At 38.2% G+C, this 22,681-nt stretch overlaps 2 protein-coding genes across 2 annotated transcripts; one reads left to right on the top strand and one right to left on the bottom strand.

Annotated features, from left to right (window-relative positions):
• Positions 1 to 1,393: 1,393 nt before the first annotated feature.
• On the top strand, positions 1,394 to 7,969 carry LOC111544012 (olfactory receptor 6N1). Its single transcript, XM_023214414.2, has 2 exons — positions 1,394 to 1,464; positions 6,784 to 7,969. Exon 2 carries the CDS (start codon positions 6,802 to 6,804, stop codon positions 7,738 to 7,740), a length of 939 nt encoding a protein of 312 aa, XP_023070182.2. The 5' UTR covers positions 1,394 to 1,464; positions 6,784 to 6,801; the 3' UTR covers positions 7,741 to 7,969.
• A 7,226-nt stretch (positions 7,970 to 15,195) lies between these two features.
• On the bottom strand, positions 15,196 to 16,355 carry LOC111543841 (olfactory receptor 6K6). The gene has a single exon (XM_023214166.3). It carries the CDS (start codon positions 16,263 to 16,265, stop codon positions 15,234 to 15,236), a length of 1,032 nt encoding a protein of 343 aa, XP_023069934.2. The 5' UTR covers positions 16,266 to 16,355; the 3' UTR covers positions 15,196 to 15,233.
• Positions 16,356 to 22,681: the final 6,326 nt, after the last annotated feature.

Here is a 22,681-nt window from a genome sequence, read left to right as displayed (position 1 = left end):
GCAGAATTGATGAACATATTTTAGGAATAGATGATATTCTAGCTCACAGGAAAGAAGTAATTGAAATGAAACTGACAGAGGTGGAAACTTTAATTTAAAAGGTAGTGGTTATTTAACCTTTAATTGCCTTATAGGGATTTAGAAAGCCTGAATAAACCTTTAGTCATTAAATAAATAAAATTATTACTTAAACTCTATGTATACAAATCATAAAACAAAATAATACTTTGACTCAAAAATTATGTTATTAGTTAAAAATCTATTTACCACAAACAAAATATTAAATACTTGCAACTCAGTTTGAAAAAAATTATCTTCCAGAAATTAGGAGATAGAAAAATATAAACTTGGGTGAAGAGTATTGAAAGTGTGGGTGGGATGGGGAAAGTGACAAAAATTATTTAATTCTTCTCATAGTTTATATTATAGTTTGTAAGTACTTTTTTATGTTATCACATTTGATTATTACTTTTATATGAGGAAAGTAAATCTTCTTTATACTTCTTAAAATTTTTATCTGACAATTATATATGTGATGTTTTGATACATGTATGCAGAGTGGAATGCTCAAATTAGGATAATTAACATATTTATCACCTCATATATAGTACTTATCATTTTTATTTTGTGGCAAGAATATTTAAAATCCACCCTTCTGGCAATATTGCCAACCAAGGCTTAATGAAGTGCCTAATGTCACATAAGTATTTGGAAGAATGGTTGGAACTGAAATCCAAGATTCTGAAGCAGCACTCTTTACGGAGCAGGTAACATTAGAGTAGAGAGGAGAATGCAGTGTGTAAGACAACATATAACTGCTATAAATATGAGCAACAGACAAGATGAGGAGTCGGCCTTGATGGTATTTATGTCCTCAGTGTCTCCCTGTCCTCACACTTTCAGGGTCAGAGAAGGTCAGTTACATTTTATAAAGATCCTATCATAATTGAAAGTTGTATGCTTACTCCCAAGTCATGCAATACAGGAACCCATTTGAACCTAGTTTTCACATCAGTTATTGTTATTTACTAAAGGAAGTAATTGCTTTGAGACATGTTCTATCTCAACTTGGACTGGTCGTTACTGTTGTAGTAACTAATAGGTAATGAAGGACTACTAGCTAATGAACTTGCTGTATGTCAGTTCCCTTCCTGAGAGAGCACTTTAGTGACTCCAGGGGGTCTGCTCAGAAGGCCCATGGGCTTCTGCCTCTGTAAGAACCCTATCAAGAATCCAGGTTTTATGAGAGAAGAATTCGTTTTATGGTTTAACTTATTCCCACAGGTTCCATCAAAGTGATAAACTTCAACCCCTCCAAGCCCCTGGAGTGGCTGGGTATAATAGTGCAAATGACACATAGGAAGTGAGCAGGAAGTTCTCTTTGAATTTCAGACCAGACTCTGAGCAGTGGCCGGGCTTCCAGAGTTAAGCTGTAGCAGAGCCCTCCCCACCATCAATCTCTAGGTAAGACTTTATCAAGCAGGTATTTTCATCTTCACATTCCTTCTTAGCCTGATCACTATGAGACCTAGAAGATTCAGAAATATGGAGAGGTTTTGAATAACCAGGGTCCATAAAACACATAATTCAAACACAGAAACTATTTTAAAAAACAGTTATTCTGCTTTTCAAATGCTATAGTGAAGAGTCTGGCTTCAAAATTAGTAAATTGACTATATTTTTCATTAATTGTGTAAACTGGAACAAGTCTTCTCCCGTTTCTGGATCCCAGTTTTTTTGGTTGTTGTTTGTTTGTTTGTTTGTTTGTTTTTTAAGTGAAGACATTGAGTGAGATAATCTCTAAAATTACATCCCCCTTCTCACCTCCAGATCTTTGGCCCTATGCCTAAACAATTATGAGCTATGAATAATGCAGCTGTGGTATCTGAAGAAAAGAATGCAAGGCATATATTCTAAAAGCTTTCTAGAATTAGGGAAATAAACTAGGATTTCTAATGGACCTAAGTAAGATAAATGTAAACTTGTATATGTGGTAGGTTTTAAGAGAGCCCTGATTCCAATATCAGGAAATCGGAGTAGATGAGTAACTGATGAGCGAAAGAGCTGCACAAGTCATCTCGATCACCCTCTTTTTCATTACCCACCATAACTCTGATATATCAGGCATTGTGCTAAGTACTCTAGGAGGTATGACATGGTATGAAGTTTCCTCATTAATTTCAAGAAGCTCACAGAGAGTTGCTTTGGATTGATAAGACATATGCATGGAAAATAATTGCAGTGCATTACAGGATGTAATTGGGGGGACAGTGAGAAAGTACTACTGAGAATTTAGAAATGTGAAAGAACAGTATTTAACTTAGATGGTTGGGAAAAATGACAGACTTGAGCTAGAAAATGCTTCAAGTGTCTTCAGACTGATAAAAGATAAAGCGTATTTCTAGTGAGGGTACACTGCAAACAAAGGAGTCTAGGCTAAATACAGAAACTCACTTGGCAAACACTGAAATTGCTATAATGGTGATGAAAAGAGTGTTTAAAAACATGACTTTGGACCAGAGCAGTAGGGTTGTATCACAGAACAAAGCAAAGAATAATGGTGAAAGCCAGGTTTCTGGTCATTGGAAGGGACAGTTGTAAACTAAAGTATTTCAAAAATGGAAAGAACTGTCTTATGGGTCAGGAAGCTTCCACTGCTGTAAATCCAGGCAGAGGGTGGATGCCCATTTGTGGGGACATGAATTCCTTTATGAGTGAGAAGATATCAGTTTTTCCTGGGCTGAATCAAAATTAGAAACATAAGTACAATATGAAGTTTGATACACATGATTTATCCTTCTATTTTAGCCTTCCTTTTTGTGATATTTAAAGGTCTTTTCTTTTTATGAACTGTTGGAAATACATAATACATTTAAGATATTCTAACAATCCAATGAAATCCAAAATTATGGGGGCCACTGGAGAGGCATAGTTCCTAAAGCTTTTTTCAACACTAACTTAAGGTTTATCAGTACTAGAAGTTACAATCATAATTAGAAATAATAAAAGAAAATTTTTTAAAAAAGGGAAAACCATCAGTATTTTTGCCATATTAAAGGGGGTGTGAAGAAGAGAAGGAAATGGTCCAAACCTCTGAGAACTGTGAACTTGTAAGATGAGGGAGTTGGGGGTGCCAGTTTTCCATGGAAAATAATACTTGATCTAATCCTGATGACTTTGATTGCTTAGGCAGAGTATGGAGGGAGTGAACAATAGCTGGTCATTAATGAGTGATGATACAATGTATAGTGTGATAATAAGTATTTGGAGTTATGTGGAAACTTTACCTTCTTAGAAAGGAGAAGACAAGATATGGGCTTCTCATATTCAATCTTCTGACCAGCCATCCATGTAGATCTGAAAATTTAGTTAAGGGTTCAGAGTCTAGACAACTCATCTGTGAGTGGGACTGGAGGCCAGAGAAGGAAAGAGGCAGCTCTAGAATAGAACCTTTTATTTATATTTAGAAGGGAAGGAATGTAGAACATCTAGAAAATAGGGTTCTGAGAAGAAGTAGACATTTAGGGATAATCCTTTATAGAAGGCAGGTATGCATCCAAGACTTGAAGGAAACAGAAGGCAGAATTGGGCAGTGGATAGACATGGATATGCAGTGAAAAAAACTAAGACAAAGAAATTTTGGATAATAAAGTAATTATGCTAAAGCAAAATCACCCATATAAAAGTCTGGCCCAGAAGTAGGTCTCTGGAATCTTAGTAGAGAAACATCCTATATTAAGTCTTGTATTGAGAAAGGCTTTTGTGTATGGGATGGACATGCTCCCTAGGTTTAGAAAAATGCCAAGAAAAATCAGAGTAAACAAAGTTAGTCTGGATGAATTTTAGGATCCTGGAGAGGGAAGAAGTGATAAGAAGACTGGAAGGCAGAAAGAGAAGACTCGGTGTCTTTCGTAACTCTTGGCCTTTGCACAAGCATTCCCTTTTGTTTCAAATACTGTTTTTTCATTTTTCCATCTGAAAAATTCTGACACTTTATTTACTTCAAATAAAAAGTATATATTCTGGCAAGGCAAGGTGGCTTACGCCTGTAATCCCAGCACTTTTAGAGGCCAAAGCAGGTGGATCACTTGAGCCCAGGAATTCAAGACCAGCCTGAGCAACATGGCTAAACCCCGTCTCTACTAAAAACACAAACATTTGCTAGGCGTGGTGGTGTATGCCTGTAGTCCCAGCTACTTGCGAAGGCAGAGGCAGGAGGATTGCGTGAGCCCAGGAGGTCAAGGCTACAGTGAGCAGAGATCCTGCCACTGCACTCCAGCCTGGGTGATAGAGTGAGATGCTGTCTCCAAACATAATAATAATAATAAATTATGTGTTCTATGAAATTTTTCTGATTTATCTCCACATCCAGCCCATGACTCGTAACTCCTACTACATATGCAAATTAGCAGTTATCTTAATTGATTTACATATTACATATTTATTCAATTGTAACTATATTTCAGACATGGCTCTAAGCACATGACATACACCAGTAAACAAAATAGAAAAGAAAAAAATCTTTGCCCTTAAGGAACTTATACTCTCAAAGAGGAGAGAACCAATAAACAATAGGAATAAGAAATGAGTACATTTTACAGGTTAGAACATGATAAGTCCTCTGGAAAAAAAGTTAAAAGTTTGGTAGAGAAAGGCAATAGCCGTAGAGAATATGGATGTAAGGATGGAGGCACACTGCTGTTATATAGGGTGGCCCAGGTAGTTGAGCTGGTGAAATTTGAGCAAAGATAAAATCAATGAAAGAGCTATCCAAATGGTGAAAGAGATTCAAGAAGAAGGAAAGAGCTACAGCAAAGGTTGTTAAATGATATGTCACCGAACACATTTGAACAACGGAAACGCAGAACCTAATTTAAAATTTAACAGGATCACTCTGCTGTGTTAAGATGAGGCTACAAGTGGACAAATGCAAGTAGGGAGATCTGTTAGGAGTCAATTACAGTAATAGAGGTAAGATAAAAGTGACTTGGACCAAGGTGGTAAAACACAGTCAGTTCCTAGATATATGAGAGAAAGACAGAAACAAGGATGACTGCAGGAGTTTAGTTTGTCAGTTGGAAGATTGCAGTTGCCATCATTTGTGATGGGGAAGACTAGGGGTAGAGCCCCCAGGATTTCAGTTTGAGATGGCTCTTAGACTCCCAAGAGGAGATGTGAGTAGGTAGTGAAATATATGAGTCTGGAGTAGGGGAGAAAAATATTGCCTGAGATATGGATTTAGATGTCTTCAACACATTTATAGTGTTTAAAGCTCTGGTATTGGATGGTATTAGAGGATGAGTTGAGTTTATACAGAAGAGAAAAGAAAAGATTAAACACGGACCATGGGCACTGTGACATTGAAAGGGTGGGGCATGGAGGAGAAACTAATGATGCAGAATGAGAAGGAATGACTAGTAAGATAGAAAGTAACTAAAAGTATAGTACCCTGAGAATCAAGTGAAGGAAGTGTGTGAACAGGCAGGATAATTCAACACTGTCAAGAAACATAGATAGTCGAAATAAGTTGAGGAGTGAGAAATGACCATTGGATCCAGGAAATCTTAGATAATTAATGTCTATGAGAAAGGAGGTTTTAATGGCATGGTGGTAGTGCAAATCTAATTAGAGTGGGTTTAAGAAGGAACTTAAAGAGAGACATTAAAGGCAATGCATATAGCCGACTCTTGGAAGAGTTTTCTTTTAGGGACATAGAAATAGAGCAGTGGCTGTGAGATGAGTAAAAAGAAAGAATTTAAGCCTCTTGCTTTTTTGTTTGTTTAGTAAATGAGAATAATAGCAGGTTTTTACATTGATAGAGTGTTCCATGAAAGAGCTATATAATAGTTAGTTGTTTCTCTATACTCTGTATTAGAATATTAGTTTGTTAGCATCAGGTGCCACATTTTATTTATCTGTTTAGTCCCTGTTCTAAGTATAATACCTAGAGTACTGAAAATACTCAATTGTTGTTACATTGACCTCAACACAGCAGAGCATGTATATGTAATATCTACAGAAGCAATAAACCAGAAAGGAGCATTTGAAGTTGACAGAGGGGGAAATGGCAGGAAGAATTGATGAAGTGGCCACAGTCTGAAGTTGAAATGCAGAAAGATAGATTTTCCTCCTGTCTTTCTTTGGCTCTTTTATTTACTCCAACCTTCTTATTTTTGACTGGAGCTCTCACCAGTGTCCAAAAGAGGTCTAAATTCTGACCTACATGTCCCTGAAAGATGCTAGCAGACCTGAGTTCCCATAAAGGAATAGGAGGGAGCAGAAGGGAAAAAAATTGATTCTTTGGTAGCCAGAAAGTTGAAGAAGAAAACAAATTAAAATAAGAAGTTAGAAAATAATATTCAAATTATATATATTTGGTCCAGTACAGTATCAATATATTATCAGTAAAATGATGATTTGTACCTTAGACGAACAATATGTATAAATGTTAATATATACCTTGGATTAGAAACACTTAAATTTCTAAAATCCATAGAGATTCTACTGAGAAAATCAACTGGGTTACAGGATAGATTAGGAAGGCCAAAAATGAGCTGTGTTAGTCAGGGAAGACTAAACATAAAGGTGAATAGTCTAAAGGAGGCTGTTGACAGGAAGGGCAGGGAGGCATGGAATTGAAATGTTGACCTCTCAAAGCATTTATTGAGAGGGTTTTACTTTGGAGGTGAGTGAAGGGAGGGCAATAGTAATTTGAGGGTTGCCTTCTTGTTAGAACCTCTATAGTTCAACTTTCTTTCCTGTCCTTCCACACTTCACATCTAGGGACATGAATGGTGAGCAATGGACACAGGGAACTGGAGCCAGGTAACAGAATTCATCATCTTGGGCTTCCCCCATCTCCAGGGTGTCCAAATTTATCTCTTTCTCTTGTTGCTTCTCATTTATCTCACAACTATATTGGGAAATCTACTGATATTTCTGGTGGTCTGCCTGGACTCCCGGCTTCACACACCCATGTACCACTTTGTCAGCATACTCTCCTTCTCAGAGCTTGGCTATACAGCTGCCACCATCCCTAAGATGCTGGCAAACTTGCTCAGTGAGAAAAAGACCATTTCATTCTCTGGGTGTCTCCTGCAGATCTATTTCTTTCACTCCCTTGGAGCAACTGAATGCTATCTCCTGACAGCTATGGCCTACGATAGGTATTTAGCCATCTGCCGGCCCCTCCACTACCCAACCTTCATGACCCCAACACTCTGTGCAGAGATTGCCATTGGCTGTTGGTTGGGAGGCTTGGCTGGGCCAGTAGTTGAAATTTCCTTGATTTCACGCCTCCCATTCTGTGGCCCCAATCGCATTCAGCACATCTTTTGTGACTTCCCTCCTCTGCTGAGTTTGGCTTGCACTGATACGTCTATAAATGTCCTAGTAGATTTTGTTATAAATTCATGCAAGATCCTAGCCACCTTCTTGTTGATCCTCTGCTCCTATGTGCTGATCATCTGCACAGTGCTCAGAGTTCCCTCAGCTGCCGGCAAGAGGAAGGCCTTCTCCACATGTGCCTCCCACCTCACTGTGGTTCTCATCTTCTATGGGAGCATCCTCTTCATGTATGTGCGGCTGAAGAAGAGTTACTCACTGGACTATGACAGAGCCCTGGCAGGGGTCTACTCAGTGCTCACACCCTTCCTCAATCCCTTCATCTACAGCTTTCGCAACAAGGAGATCAAGGAGGCTATGTGGAGGCAGCTAAAGAGAATTGGGATATTGGCATGAGTTGGGGCTGGGAGTAGGCCAAGGCTGGGCCTGAGGATATGGTGACCCCAGGGATCAACAGTGGCCACAGACGAGAAACCAAAAATTCAGTGCTTTTCTATGTGGGATGGTGGAGTTGCAGCAAGTGCTGACTGACTTACAGTGTTACAGCGACCTTCGTACCGTCTGCTGGAGCCACATTCGGTTTGAGACCAGAGAATAGGGAAAGTACACATCCCTTCAACATGATGTGGTGCAGTGATTTTCAAAACTCAGATGTTTATGTATCATACTTAGGATGTTTTAAAATCTGTGTCTTAACTATTTTATATATATATATATATATATATGCATTTTTCAAATTTACTTGACTTAATATAAATATAGGCAGTCATGTCCTAAATAAAATGTGCTAAATAAAATTTAGAATATGAAATTCATGATGTTTTTTGTACCACTTGTAATCATTTCATGTGGAGAAGACTGGTACAGTAGAAAAAAGCACGTTTTTTGAACTCACATATATCTAGATTTAAATCATATTTTGTTCAGTCACTTGCTAATTACTTAATCTTTAGAAAATAACTTAGCATCTCTGAGTCTTAATTTCATTATTTGGTAATGATATTTTCTTGAAGAGTCTTTTGAATACTAGTGTTAAGATTTGTAAACCACAGTGCACAGTGTCTGACATGTAGGTGATACTAAATAAATAAGGACTTATTTTTATTTTATTATGCAAGAACTCTCATCATTACTCTGAGTCCTAGAACAATATCCAGTAAAACATAAATAAACAAAAATATTTTCCAGGTGTTTTCCCCAAAGGAAAGGAGCAAACTAGCCAGAAGGAATACTTGCATAGTATACAAGTATAGTATACTTTAAAAGTATAGTTTGTCACAGTTCTATTTGGACACGTTTCATGTACCTGTCTTAGTAGTCCTAATATCTATGCCCAGGGTAATGTAAGAAAGTATGGGAGTCGAGTCAGTGGCAGGAAATAGGATTACTTTTACATCAGACCATTTCTTTATTTAAGAGATGGCTAATTATTTCCTGAAACGTGTGAAAAATAATTCTAAAGTGTAGCATATGAAAGATCTGGGGATTTAATTAATAGCTAATATTATGTATTCTTTATGTGTCCTTTCATGAACGGAGGATCAAATATTAGCTACAAGAAATCTTTGAATTCTATAGAACTTCCTAAGAAGATCACAAAGTATTTTTAACACCACACTTTTAAAGGTATTCATCCATCCATACATTCAATTTAACACGTTTATTCAGCTCTTATTCAGCTCTTACTATATATCAGACGCAGTGTCAGCCCTACAAAAGCAATGAACAAGACATATATATGTCCAGGTCCTATCTTTAGGGTGTTTTAAAAGAGTTAAGAATATAAATATTAATTATAAATATAAATTATAATATAAATTATAAATATAAATTAATTTATAAAATATAAATATAAAATAAATATAAATTATAAATATAAATTATAAATTACAATTAATTTATAATTAGTTATAATTAAGTATAATTGTGGGAAGTAGTATTAAGATAAACATGTATTATTTCCTTGAGAAAGTTGCATTTAAACTGAAAACTGAAGAATAAGTCAGTTAGCCATTTTTATGAAAGCATGCATAGCAACTATTATATCTATTCTGAAATACTAGAAATTCAGAACTCGGTAGATGAAACAACTTACCAAAACTATTGAGTAAGTCAGAGTCAGGGACTCTGAATTAAGAAAAATATTCATCCTTCCAGGCTAGGTTTCTCTAATCTTTAAAACGACCAGGGAAGGAAAGGGAAAGGACTAAGATACAAAAGTAATAGTTTAAAACGTAACACCAGGTTATGGGTTTGGAAATAAAAATGCAGTGGCTGAGTGGCTGCCAGGAGTGCTTTGTTCTTTGGAACTTCACTCCCTGTTTAAAGAAAATGATTTAAACTGAGAGAATGACGTTCTTTGCCCCAGTTTTAGAGAAGCATTGTTTAACCCCATACTCTGAGAGTTTTTGACTCTTTTGCTAAAGCATTCAATTACAAGACTGATAATTTTCCAAGTCCAAAATAAAAATAACTGTGTCTTATGAAAGTTAATAAATTTCTAACATGAAGGAACAATGCTGCATCATAAATGGGACTTTATTTCTTTCTATTTTTTTTTGGAGCTGGGGTCTTACTCTGTTGATCAGGTTGGAATGTATTGATCACTGCAGCCTCAAACTCCTGACCTCAAGCAATCTTCCCTCCTCAGACTCCTAAGTAACTGGTGTTACAGGAATGAGCCATAGCATTTTCTACCTGTGAAATGGTAAATTGCTATATTGTTTGTGTCAAAATATTATGTAACAGTTTCAGTTCTTGGCCCTGAGAAAGTTACTTTGTGAAATTTGGGGAACTCAGCTATTGCTACTAGGATTTCAGAAAGCAGAAACTAAAGATTTAATAGCATCCTCTGGAGTTTTCCAACATGTTGGCCCTATAAGTAATTTTTGTCTCATAACAATAGTAAAAGTAACTGCTAAACATTATAGGCACTATGCTCAGTATTTTTATATGTATATATGATTATATATATAATATACTATATATATAGTCTTTACAATCTATGAAACTCCCATATTATAGATAGAAATATTGAGATCCAGAACACCTGTGTCAGTTTTCAAGGTTGTAAAGCTGGTTAGTGGAAAAGCCATGATTCATGTTTGGACATTAGGATTTTGAAGTTCTCAGTCTTAATGAGACCTTAAGTCTACTCTAATAAAGAGAAGCTTTCTGGTTATTGGAACTAGTTAACAATGGGAAGGCCACCTTAGTTAAATGTTCAAGCAGAGGTTAAATTACCTTTTTTTGTCATATGCTGATGAGGAGTTCATATATTTAGATGTAGAAAAAAATAGATGTCTTTTTTTAACTTTTATTCTAAGTTCAGGGGTACATGTGCAGCTTTGTAATATAGGTAAACTTGTGTCATAGAGGTTTGTTGTACAGATTATTTCATGACCCAGGGATTAAGCCTAGCACCCATTAGCTATTTTTTCTGCTCCTCTCCCTCCTCTCACTCTCCACTTTCTGGAAGTTTCCAATGTGTGTTGTTCCCCTCCACGCGTCCATGTGTTCTCATCATTTAGCTCCCACTTATAAGTGAGAACATGCAGTACTCGGTTTTCTGTTCCTGTGTTAGTTTGCTGAGGATAATGGCCTCCAACTCCATCAATGTACCTGCAAAGAATATGGTCTCATTCCTTTTTATGGCTGCATAGTATTCCATGGTGTGTATGTACCACATTTTCTTTACCCAGTCTATCATTGATGGGCATTTGGGTTGATTCCATGCCTTTACTATTGTGAATAGTGCTTCAGTGAACATACACGTGCATGTGTCTTTATAAAAAAATGCTTTATATTCCTTTGGGTATATATGCATCTGACAAAGGTCTAATATCCAACATCTATAAGGGACTTAAATAAATTTACAACAGAAAACAAACAGCCCACTTAAGAAGTAGGCAAAGAACATGAACAGATACCATCTCACACCAGTTAGAATGGCTATTATTAAAATGTCAAAAAATAACAGATGGTGGCGAGACTGTAGAGAAAAAGGAATGCTTACACACTGTAGAAGGAGGGTAAATTCATTCAGCCATCATGGAAGACAGTGTGGTGATTCTTCAAAGACCTAAAGACAGAACTAGATGTCTTCCAAGGTAACTTCAGGTTCAGAGCAAATGAGGACAAATGGCTATTCTTTTACACAGATGACCTTAAGTAAAAGGTAAGAACGCCAAACTAATAGGAGAGAGCCCTATACTGATCTAGGGCTGAGACTAAGAAGAAGTTAAGGGGGGGGGGGGGTACCTAGAAATAAAGTACTGAAGGATCTGGATAGACTTATTATTTTAGCCTGGCTCCTTTGAGTTCTGTTTCCACTTGGGTGGCAAGTTTTCCATTCTTTACTCCTTCTCCTTCTGTTATCTTAGGCCGATATGTGCATTGCTTATCATTGACATCAAAGGTTGCCCCTTCTCACTCTATCTCATTTCTTCCCACAGGCCTTGATCCACCAATTCTCTCAGCCAGCCCAACCTGTCAATCAGTTGGTGCACTAGCCAAGAACAAAGCTTGGATAGTTGACAGATAATCTGCAGAATTATATACTGTGTTCTGGCTATCAGAAGGATGAGAAAATGTTTCTGCTATAAGTGAACCCCTACTTAGTCTAATGAGAGATGTGGGACAAGCAAAACTATATTAATAGCAAGAGAAACAAAAAGAAAAAAAAATCATATCAAAATAAGGGCCAATATTGGTCCTAAAATCAGTGCCAGAGATATTAGTGTGAAGAATCTTTCTTAAAGACTGCAGTAGTTTGGAACCAGGTTGAAAAGCTGGGGGCAACAGTATTAAAAATAATTATTTCTGAGGTTCAGTTGTAAAGGTTAAGGATATCTTTGTGAAAAGAATCAATGTGCAGGATTGAGAGAGAGAAGAGAATTAAAAAAGGTACACATCTAAAGAGGTTTCAAACACACACACAAAAAAAAACTTCAGAAGGTTTAGAGGAAATAAAATGGCCTAGGTTTGGGCACAATGAGTCCATAGGGATTATCTCATCTCATGACAAGAAAAACAGTAAGTTTTATGGGTAATGACATTCCCATTAATAGCAGCAATAATGATTCATTAGACTCCAAGGCCTCCAAAGCCAAGACCACTCATATGATAGCCACTAAGTGAATTCTCTGCACCTAACAGGGTGCCATAGAATTTCTACTCGAACTTTTAACAAATAAATAAATCTTGATGACTCAAGAAATAAACCCTTTCACCTCTTAACATATGATAATGTGTCATTACATTTACTTATTGAATACCATGTTTCCTTTAGAACTTTTCTTAAGTTTAGGGATTAGGATAAAAGCCTGTGAACTAGGCGTAAGATCATGGTCAATAAAGACATGGCTCTGGGACCAGACATAATGAATTTCTGCCTTAGATTCAAAATAATTATCTCTGTGTACTTGGACTAGTTATTGCAACTCTGTGTATCATGTTTCTTATGTAAAAAGTTCATATTTATTACATAGAATTGTTGATGATAAATGAGATAATACATGTTAGGAAATTGTTAAAAATGAGTATTAAATAGCCTCAGGACTAGAAATGATCTTAGTGATCATCCAGCACAGCTGTTCCTAAATCTTACCCATCATCTGAATTTTCTGGGAGATTTTTAGAAATGCAAAAGGCCAGGCTTCACTTTCAGATTTTCTGAACCACAAATGTTAATGATCAGTTTGAGCAATCACTGATCTAATCCAACCACATAATTATAGAGGAAGCTGAAGGCCAGCAAATTAAGTAGATCATCCAAAATGGCACAACTTAGTGTCAGAAAAAGGTATAAAATACGGTCCTTAAATCTCCTTGTCCCATAGTCTTTCTGTGATGCCACAATCACGTGAGGGCTGGGGAATTCATGGAGGAAAGAATCATTAACTCCTAGAACTCATTGAAACCCAGTAAGGTTTCATTAAACTTTGGGGAAAAGAAGTTTGCATAATTTAGCTTTTTGAACATCAAGTAAATTACACAAAATTATATATTTATTGGAGACAGAGAATACAGTAGAGTACCTAAGGTTAAATCCCAGCTCTGTCACTACGTATATGACCTTAGACAAGTCATTATTCTGTGAGCTTTAGTTTCAACATTTAAATAATAGTGATCCCTGACCCATTTACTTCAGGGTATTTTAGATTTCAAGAGGATTTATACCTGTGAAAATATTTTAAATAGTAATGTGCTCAAGACATATAGTAGACTGTTATTGTTATTAATTTTGGTGGAACCTCTTGGGGTCTAAAATTCTGTAACACATCATGTACATAATCAGTTCACATTTGCTGAAATGAGTTTGGGAATTAAATGAGCTAAAAGTGGAGAAGACCTCTCTCTAGTATCAGGAAACGATTTATTTATATGGAATGCCAAATGACAGGGGATGCATTTCCAGAAAGGGAATTGGGGAAGTTAGCAGTAGCAATTCTCAGAACTTTCTTGTCTGTCATGCCTCTTTTATTCTGCTTCCTGGCTCCACTAGCATGTCAGATCACTGAAGAGACTAGCAGGAGCCTTGTTGCTAGAGTGCGAGGAGGAAGCCAACCTGTGTTAAAAGCAAGAGAGTCCATCTATACTGCTTCAGCTATCACAAGCATGTATGGGCATTGACATAACGGGCCATCCACTTACCATCCACAGCCTGTATACAGCAGTTTGTTGTGGGAAGTCAGGGACGCCAAATGGAGGGACCGACTGAAGCCACGGCAGAAGAACATAAATTGTGAAGATTTCATGGACATTTATTAGTTCCCCAAATTAATACTTTTATAATTTCTTACACCTGTCTTTACTGCAATCTCTGAACATAAATTGCGAAGATTTCATGGACACTTATCACTTCCCCAATCAATACCCTTGTGATTTCCTATGCCTGTCTTTAATCTCTTAATCCCGTCATCTTCGTAAGCTGAGGAGGATGAATGTCTCCTCAGGACCCTGTGTTGATTGCGTTAACTGCACAAAATTGTTTGTAGAGCATAAATGTTTGAACAATATGAAATCTGGGCATCTTGATGAAAGAACAGGATAACAACAATGTTCAGGGAACAAGAGAGATAAGACTTCTGACTGCTAGGAGCCGGACAGAACAGAGCCATATTTCTCTTCTTTCAAAGGCAAATAGGAGAAATATTACTGAATGCTTTTTCTCAGCAAGGAACATCCCTGAGAAAGAGAATGCAACCTGAGGGTAGGTTTATAGACGGCCCCCTTAAGGCGGCTGCCTTTTATAGTCAAAGCTGAAGGGATGAAACAAGCCCAGGTCTCCTGTAGCGCTCCCAGGCTTATTAGGATGAGGAAATTCCTGCCTAATAAATTTTGATCAGATTGTCTGCTCTCAAATCCTGTTTCCTGATAAGATGTTATCAATGACAATGCGTGACCAAAACTTCATTAGCGATTTTAATTTCGCCCCATCTGGTGATCCTGTGATCTCGTCCTGCCTCCATTTGCTTTGTGATATTTTATTACCTTGTGAAGTATGTGATCTCTGTGACCCACACCCTATTCGTGCACTCCCTCCCCTTTCGAAAATCGCTAATAAAAACTTGCTGGTTTTACAGCTTAGGGAGCATCATGGAACCTGCTGACGTGTGATGTCTCCCCCAGACACCCAGCTTTAAAATTTCTCTCTCGTACTCTTTCCCTTTGTTTCTCAAACCAGCTGAGATGCTTAGGGAAATAGAAAAAAACCCATGATAAATATCGGGGGTGGGGTTTTCCCCCGATAGCAGTTTATCATTCTTTCAAAAAATCATAGAACAAGTAGCTGCAGCAATAGGAAAAGAGGATAGACATGGAAAAGATAAGTAAACAGTGAAGTTTTGCTCTTCCAAGAGGCTTTCCAGAGTCTCCAGGATCTGTATCTATTTCCCAGCCCAACTAGCCCTCTTCTGATAGCGGAAAAGCCTTCCAATAGCCTCTTTCATGTCCTTGTTTCTCAGGCTGTAGATGATGGGGTTGAAAAAGGGAGCAAGGATAACAAAAGTGACAGCAATTGCTGTGTCCCAAAACATTGAGTAGGTGGCTGAGAATCTCAAATACATGACAGCCACACTGCCAAAAAATAGCAAGAACACAGTAAGGTGAGCAGCACAGGTGGAAAAGGCCTTGTGACGACCTTCAGTTGAGTGCATTCCCAGAATCACCATAATAATCTGGATGTAGGATACAGCAATGACCAGGAAGGAGGCTACAATTTCCACTGCATGTATGGCATCCGCAATGACCACTAGGGATGTATCTGTGCAGGCCAAGCTCAGCACAGGTGTGAAATCACAGAATATCTGGTGGATCTGGTTGGAGCCACAGAAAGGCAAGGTGGCAATCCATGCAATCTCGGGAAGCACAAGGAGGAAGCCACAGAAGCAGGATCCAACTGTCAGCTGGATACAAAGTTTGGGAGTCATGATGGTTGGGTAATGGAGAGGATTGCATATAGCTATGTACCTGTCAATGGCCATTGCTGTCAGGACACAGCCTTCTGTGATACCAAGTGAGTGGAAAAAGTACATCTGCAGGAGGCAGCCAGCCATGGAGATGCTCTTCTGCTCACTGATTAGGCAGGACAGCATCTTGGGGATGGTGGTTGTGGTATAGCAGATCTCCAGGAAGGAGAGGACACCGATAAAGAAATACATAGGGGTGTGTAGGGCCATGTCTACCTGGATGACAACGAACATTATTAGATTTCCAGTTAGAATGAATCCATAGATGAGAAGCAAGGGAATAAAGAATGAGAGTCCACCTCTTTGAGGATGCAGGAACATAGAGAAGAAGAACTCAGTCACCATTGTCTGATTCCCACTGGCCATCAACTGTGTCATCTGTGAAGACAGAAAAGGAAACAAGAGACTCCTATTATTGGAATGTTGATTCCCCACTGAATATTGCTTCATTCCTTTCTGTAATGAGTTACTTAAACTGATTCTGGAATCCTGAAGAAACCAGTTAGAAATGTCTCTTAAGCTTTACCTCCATGCCAAAATCATCTGAAATATTTGCTGTTGGACCCCTAAATACCTTTTTGTTTTCTGGTAAACATCTTCAACTGATGTGCAAAAAGCAAAGCAACATACAAATTTCATTATCTGGAAATATTTTCTGTAGGTTTGGTCATTTTTAAATTTCTGCTTCTGTCCCTCTGTTTTTAGCATTAAAATTTGTACCTTCATTTAAAACTATTTTCTTACTCTTATTCTTCAGAAAAGTTATAATTTAAACATACATCATTGGAGCTCTTTTTCCAGCAATGTTTTATGTTGCTTCCCCATCTTCCCCAGCACTGATATCTAGCCTGAGCCTAGCTAAATAATTCATCTTTATAGCCTTGTCTTTTTTTCTGTTGGTTTCATAGTAGCATGTCTGTTCCTCATCCAATGGTAAGCACTCAGAAGTCAGAAAATATTCCTTTTTGCGTCTTCTGCTTTCTCTGTAACTCCCCCCTCTCTTTCTCCCATATCGGTTGTTGATATTGATAGCTGCTCCAACTAAAAGTCTTTCCAGAATTGCCTTGCGGCTGATTAATGGCCATTGATTTCTGGTCAAGCAAATAATTCCATCTCCACAGACATCATCCCTCCTATGAAGGTCATATCTAAGAGCCAGAGTAAGAAAATCATTCTTAAATTTTTAAAAATAGTTTTATTGTAACTATAGCTGCCTTGGGAAAGAAGTATCACAGAAATCAGCTGCAATGGGAATCAAACCAACATCTGTTTGTGGGGATTAAAAGGCAACTAAACTTTTTGCAAGGCTAACTAAATGTAGTGATAGCAATTAACATTATCTCTCATGTTGACTATGTTATCATCTTTTTCACTGATCTTCTTTACCTCTAATGAGTCATTCTACAGATGAATATTCCAAGCATCTTTTTTTACTGCCCCTCTTTTTTTTTTTTCAAAAATATTCAAGGATAAATCTTCAAAGTATTAGCCTCTGATAACCATTGCCTTCTCTAATCATGCTCCCATCAAATTTTGGAGCCAAGTATCCTACATTTTCAGTAGCTCAACCATATAAGACTAATGTCCTGCATTTCTCTTTTCACTTATGCCATTACTTCCTTCCATTTTCTTGGTATCCTCCTATTGGAATCCTATGTGTCAATATCTACTAAATGTCCCCATTGTTGTGGAAGTGTCATTGATCCTTCATACCAAAAGTAACCACTCTTTCTTCTGACTCTTAAGAGGAGTACTATTTTTTCCCTTTCATGACATCTAATACATCTGTCCTTGCATTTTAAATATTTGCATATCATCATTATCTTCCACAAGGGAACTGACAGCTCCTAGAATGAATCATATAAGAGAAATGAATTAGTGTTATTGAAATGTTGCCTTGTAGTGATTATAGTCATGATCCCCTACATGTTTTACTTTATATATTTTATCTCGTTTTTCTATTATAGAGAGATTGTTGTCATTTTTTTACAGCTAGAAAAATTGAGAACAAGAGAGAAGAAATAACTTGTCCAAATTTACATAGCCAGGATCCAAAGCAATAACTTGGATGCAGGTCTCTTTGCTGTAAAAGTTCAAGACTATCCTGTGTGTCACAATGAGAAATATAGCTCAGGACTCATTGGCCATTCTATCTGTTTTCTACTCTGAGTACCTCAGTATATTTAGGACTGTCTTGGGTGTGAGGTGAGAAAGTTGACATGGTTTCTTCAATAGGTCAAAAGCAGATACAAATAAATGCATTTCAGACTATGAAAATTTATTATTATTATTATTATTATTATTATTATTATTATTATTATTATTATTGAGACGAAGTCTTGCTCTTGTTGTCCAGGCTGGAGTGCAATGGCACAATCTCACCTCACCGCAACCTCTGCCTCCCGGGTTCAAGCGATTCTCCTGTCAGACTAAGACAATTAAATTTTAAAAGACGCCTCTGCCTTGCATCTTAAACTTTGAGGAAGGTAGTTACTTGTTCCCTTGGAAGGGAACTTTCAAGGGAACTTTCAAGGGAACAAGCAACTGTGCTCAGCAGAAAGACAGAGCCTTTAAGAGGAAAGGTATAAAAGATTGGAGTTGTCTTCTGACTAAAACATTCACTTCTCTGTCTTTCCTGTGTTTTTCTTTTCTAAGCCATTGTATAATCATGCTGAGCAATCATTATAGAGAATAGGGAAGGACAGAGAAGGAAACATAGGTCTATAATAAAAGACAAGAAAATAGGTGCTAAGTGGCTCATAAAAGCCAAACAGAGTGACTACTTTGTTGCTGTATGCATGGGGCCCTTCTCAGTAGTAAAGCTGCATCATTATTCATCGTTCGTACATTTATTCAACTAGTATTCATATATTGATTGATCTTCTGCTATGTCAATGATGCCATAGGTTCAAGGGCTACATTAAGGTAAATAAATATTATTCTTGTTCCTGAAATACATAAAGAACATCAATAAAATCCTATTGCTAAAGATATTTCGTAGGGTCCAAGGAGTTCAACCTAAAAATATTTCTTGTATAATGTAGAAACACTTGAATTAGATTAGACTCGACTTCGAAGAAAAGCAGTAACTTTCTCTGTGACACTTCAAGAATCCACAATTATTAGCGTTTCAACAGGATTTTAATGTCTAAAAGACCTTAGACATTAACAGTATCTTCATACTGTTAGCTGAACCATATTCTTTCTGATATCCCTTCCGGATTTCATTTACCCTTATTATAATATTTTACTCGTGTAACAAAGTTCTTAAAATATGACACTTTTCCATGAAAGAGTAGGGCAACAGTTGGGTTCTGAAGACTTGAGGATGTAAGGAAGCTATTGGGCAGGCAAAATAGAAATAAAAGGAGGTTGGAGGATGCCCTTTCAATGCAGTCTTTAGTACTTACCCTGCCTGACACCATGAGAATGCTCCTCAAAATCTCTGCAGCCACCTGCCTCTTCTCCTAGCTCGACCATAAGGGTACAAATGTCTCTGAAGTCTCTTCCCGGAATAACTAGAATGGAAAGATGGTCTTTCCTGGGAGTTTCTCGTTGGATGACGTAATGTCTAAAGGAAAATTATGTATCTTTCTCTTCCCTCTGAGGGACAAATTAGGAAAAAAATGTTACATCATAATTAGACATTCCCCAGGGTCAGATTTCAAAAGTTGTCCTGGGACTACAAAACCTTATCTCTGATAGAGGAGCAGAGTATAAATCTGGGCACTGAGGCATAGCTGTGGGAGTCAGAATAAACTTCATCCAGGATCATGATTACCTGGAATGCTCAATCAGTAAACACTTTTTCCTCTCCACTTTTACTCATTTTCACTATGATTTCTATTCCCTCTGCTGATATAGTCAACATCATCATATTTTTAGAAGTTTTTAAATGTAAGTCTCATTTGATCCTTTAAAAAACCTATTTGTATGCTGAAAAAAAAATAGTTAACATGGTAAGATTTATGTGATTTGCTTTTCATCACATTAAAATAAAAAACCTCTTTGTATAAGGTAAGGTAAGCAAGACTAGAGTGATTCCCATTTTGCAGATGTAAAGGCTCAGAGAAGCCAAAAGCTTTCTCCAGTTCACACGGGCAGTACAAAGCATGGAAGAAATTGAATCTTAATCCTCTAAATTCAAATCTAGTTAAACACTAGCATTACCTTTCAATTATATCTCTACTGTTCAGTCTCAAGCATATATTCCCTGACTTGGGACTATATTGCCAGTATTCATGGCAGCAGTGGGCCATCTGTAGTGGCCAGTGCCTTCAGACCAGCTGCAGCAGGGAGGTGTGGCCGGCGCAGGAGCCAGGGACAAGGGGGAGTCCTGTGCCTTCCGAGTTGGGGTGGGAGCACCCCAGGAGTCACTGCAAGCCAATCCTGCAGACTCAGGCATCCTTGTGCTCTTGGGGCCAAGGCGCAGGTGACAGCCCCGCCCTCCAAGCACAGCTGCAGCCACCCCAACCCAGGCTGTAGATCTGGGCCACCTGCTCCATGGAGCAGGCAGAAGTCCCATCCAGGAGGTTTGGGTTACAGCCATCCAAGTCATGACTGCGGATCATGGCCTCCCACTCCCCCATGCAAGTGTAACCACCCAAACCACGGCTGCAGACCGAGGCATCTCTGCACTCCTGGGGGCCTGGGAAGGTCTGCCTTCCCTTGCAGGTTTGAAAGTGCATGCTCCTGCTGCCTGGCTTCTCCCTGCTGTTGATGTCCACTCCAATGTAGGAGTAAAGTAGGGGCTGAGACCTGGTACTATTGCAGTCTGTCCAGGTGTGCACACGCTATGAGCAGTGCTGATACACCAGCCCCTTGATGTCTTGTCCCCCTCCAGACTTTGGGCACCAAGAATAGGAGGGAAGCCGAGGTGGGCACAGAGGGCATCTCAGAGCCAGCATGCAGGCCCCCCTTCACACCTACAGCCTGGGAGCCATGAATGGCAACAGGAAGCAGACAGATTCCTGGGCAGAAGGGGGCAGGTCCCTGGTAAGGTCCCACATTCAAGCCAGGGAGGCCCTGAAAACAGCTGGTGGCTGGGCTGCCAGTCCCTCAGACCAGAGCGGGAACTTGCGGTGCCCAGCTAATTTTTGTATTTTTAGTAGAGATGGGGTTTCATCACATTGGTCAGGCTGGTCTTGAACTCCTGACCTCAAGTGATCTGCCTGCCTCGGCCTCCCAAAGTGCTGGAATTACAGATGTGAGCCACCGTCCCTGGTCAGGGGTCCTCTTTTTTGTGCTTGTAAGGCATCTAGTGCCTACATCTGTTGTTAAAATTATCTAGTTGTAAGTCTAGATTCTAAGAAATTTGATGGCTATCTATCAATATTAATTTATATTTTAACCTTTAATGCATAACCCTAAGACTTACCTAAACTCAGGTAATGTATGTTTAATAGAAGAGGATCATCTAGGATTTTGAGGTGATAATACAAGATCCATGTTTATAGATTATTTAACACATATGCCTGGCTTCAATCATATGGCATGTAGAATGTAATAGGGAAAAGACAGAAATGGAAGGTAGGATTTGGTGGTATGGAGGTCTTTGAATGTCAGACATTGGGACTTTGAAAATATATTTTTACATAACAAAGTTATGAGATAATTTTGAGTTGGAATTAATGCACAAAATTGCATTGATAATATGTAGAATGCCTTTAAGTAGAGAAATTATGGAAGTAAGAAGTATTATTTATTCAACTCACATTTATCGAGTACCTATCAGACATCAGACCCTATTCTGCAATAGTCTGGAGTAAAGGCCTAAAATAGAACTGTAATAATGGAATTAAAGGACAGAAGAGATGGGAGTAATTGTGAATAAAGAATCAATAGGACTCCACACCTGACTATATTTGTGCCATGATGAAAAAAGGAACATTAAAGATAACAGGTTCATAAGCTTGAGTTAGTCTGTCAGATGGCACTATTATCAGATATAGGATCAGCTAAAACAAAAGCTTGTAGGGGTAATTATAAGAAGATGAGTTATAGATATTTTACCTTGAAAATGTGAAGATAAGTAGTAGAAATGTCTATCTGTCATTAATGATGAAGAACTGGATTTCAGAAGAGACGACAAGTCTCTTTTTGGACACATCTGTAGACACAGATGTCTGTTATTTAAGTAGAGACTATAATTGAACTATAAGAATGCACTAGATAATTGAAAAAGAATGTAGGGAATATGAGAAGATACTGCAGGATTACAATTGGTAGATGAGAGAAAAATGAGAAAAATGGTATTAATAGTGAATAACTTTCATTTATTAAATATGTGACAAAATATGCTAGGGCTTTTTTTTTTTTTTTTTTTTTTTTTGAGACGGAGTCTCGCTCTGTCACCCAGGCTGGAGTGCAGTGGCCGGATCTCAGCTCACTGCAAGCTCCGCCTCCCGGGTTCACGCCATTCTCCTGCCTCAGCCTCCCGAGTAGCTGGGATTACAGGCGCCCGCCACCTCGCCCGGCTAGTTTTTTGTATTTTTTGGTAGAGACGGGGTTTCACCATGTTAGCCAGGATGGTTTCGATCTGCTGACCTCGTGATCCGCCCGTCTCGGCCTCCCAAAGTGCTGGGATTACAGGCTTGAGCCACTGTGCCTGGCCATATGCTAGGGCATTTTTATAGTTCATCTCATTTTGTCCTTTCATACTTCTGTAAATTAGTCATTATTATTTCCACTTAAAAGATGAGAAAACTAAAGTTTAATGACTGTGTATCTTCTCTGTAGTCGGGTAGCTAAGTAGGTGGCAGAGTAAGAATTTGAACATAGGTCTATCTTATTGTCTTATCCCGAAGTGTTCAGGAAACTAAGAGAGAATCAAGGCAATGATGTATTACAGAAATCAAAGGAGAGAA

The sequence above is a fragment of the Piliocolobus tephrosceles genome, chromosome 1, assembly GCF_002776525.5.
Source record: "Piliocolobus tephrosceles isolate RC106 chromosome 1, ASM277652v3, whole genome shotgun sequence".
Classification (NCBI taxonomy): Eukaryota; Metazoa; Chordata; class Mammalia; order Primates; family Cercopithecidae; genus Piliocolobus; species Piliocolobus tephrosceles.
Note: the sequence above shows the minus strand (reverse complement) of the source record. Positions and strands in the feature narration are given on the sequence as shown.

What these genes read in the sequence shown, in the direction of transcription:
- LOC111543841 (XM_023214166.3), bottom strand. Translation starts at nt 16,265, where the DNA reads ATGAAGCAATATTCAGTGGGGAATCAACATTCCAATAATAGGAGTCTC.
- LOC111544012 (XM_023214414.2), top strand. Translation starts at nt 6,802, where the DNA reads ATGGACACAGGGAACTGGAGCCAGGTAACAGAATTCATCATCTTGGGC.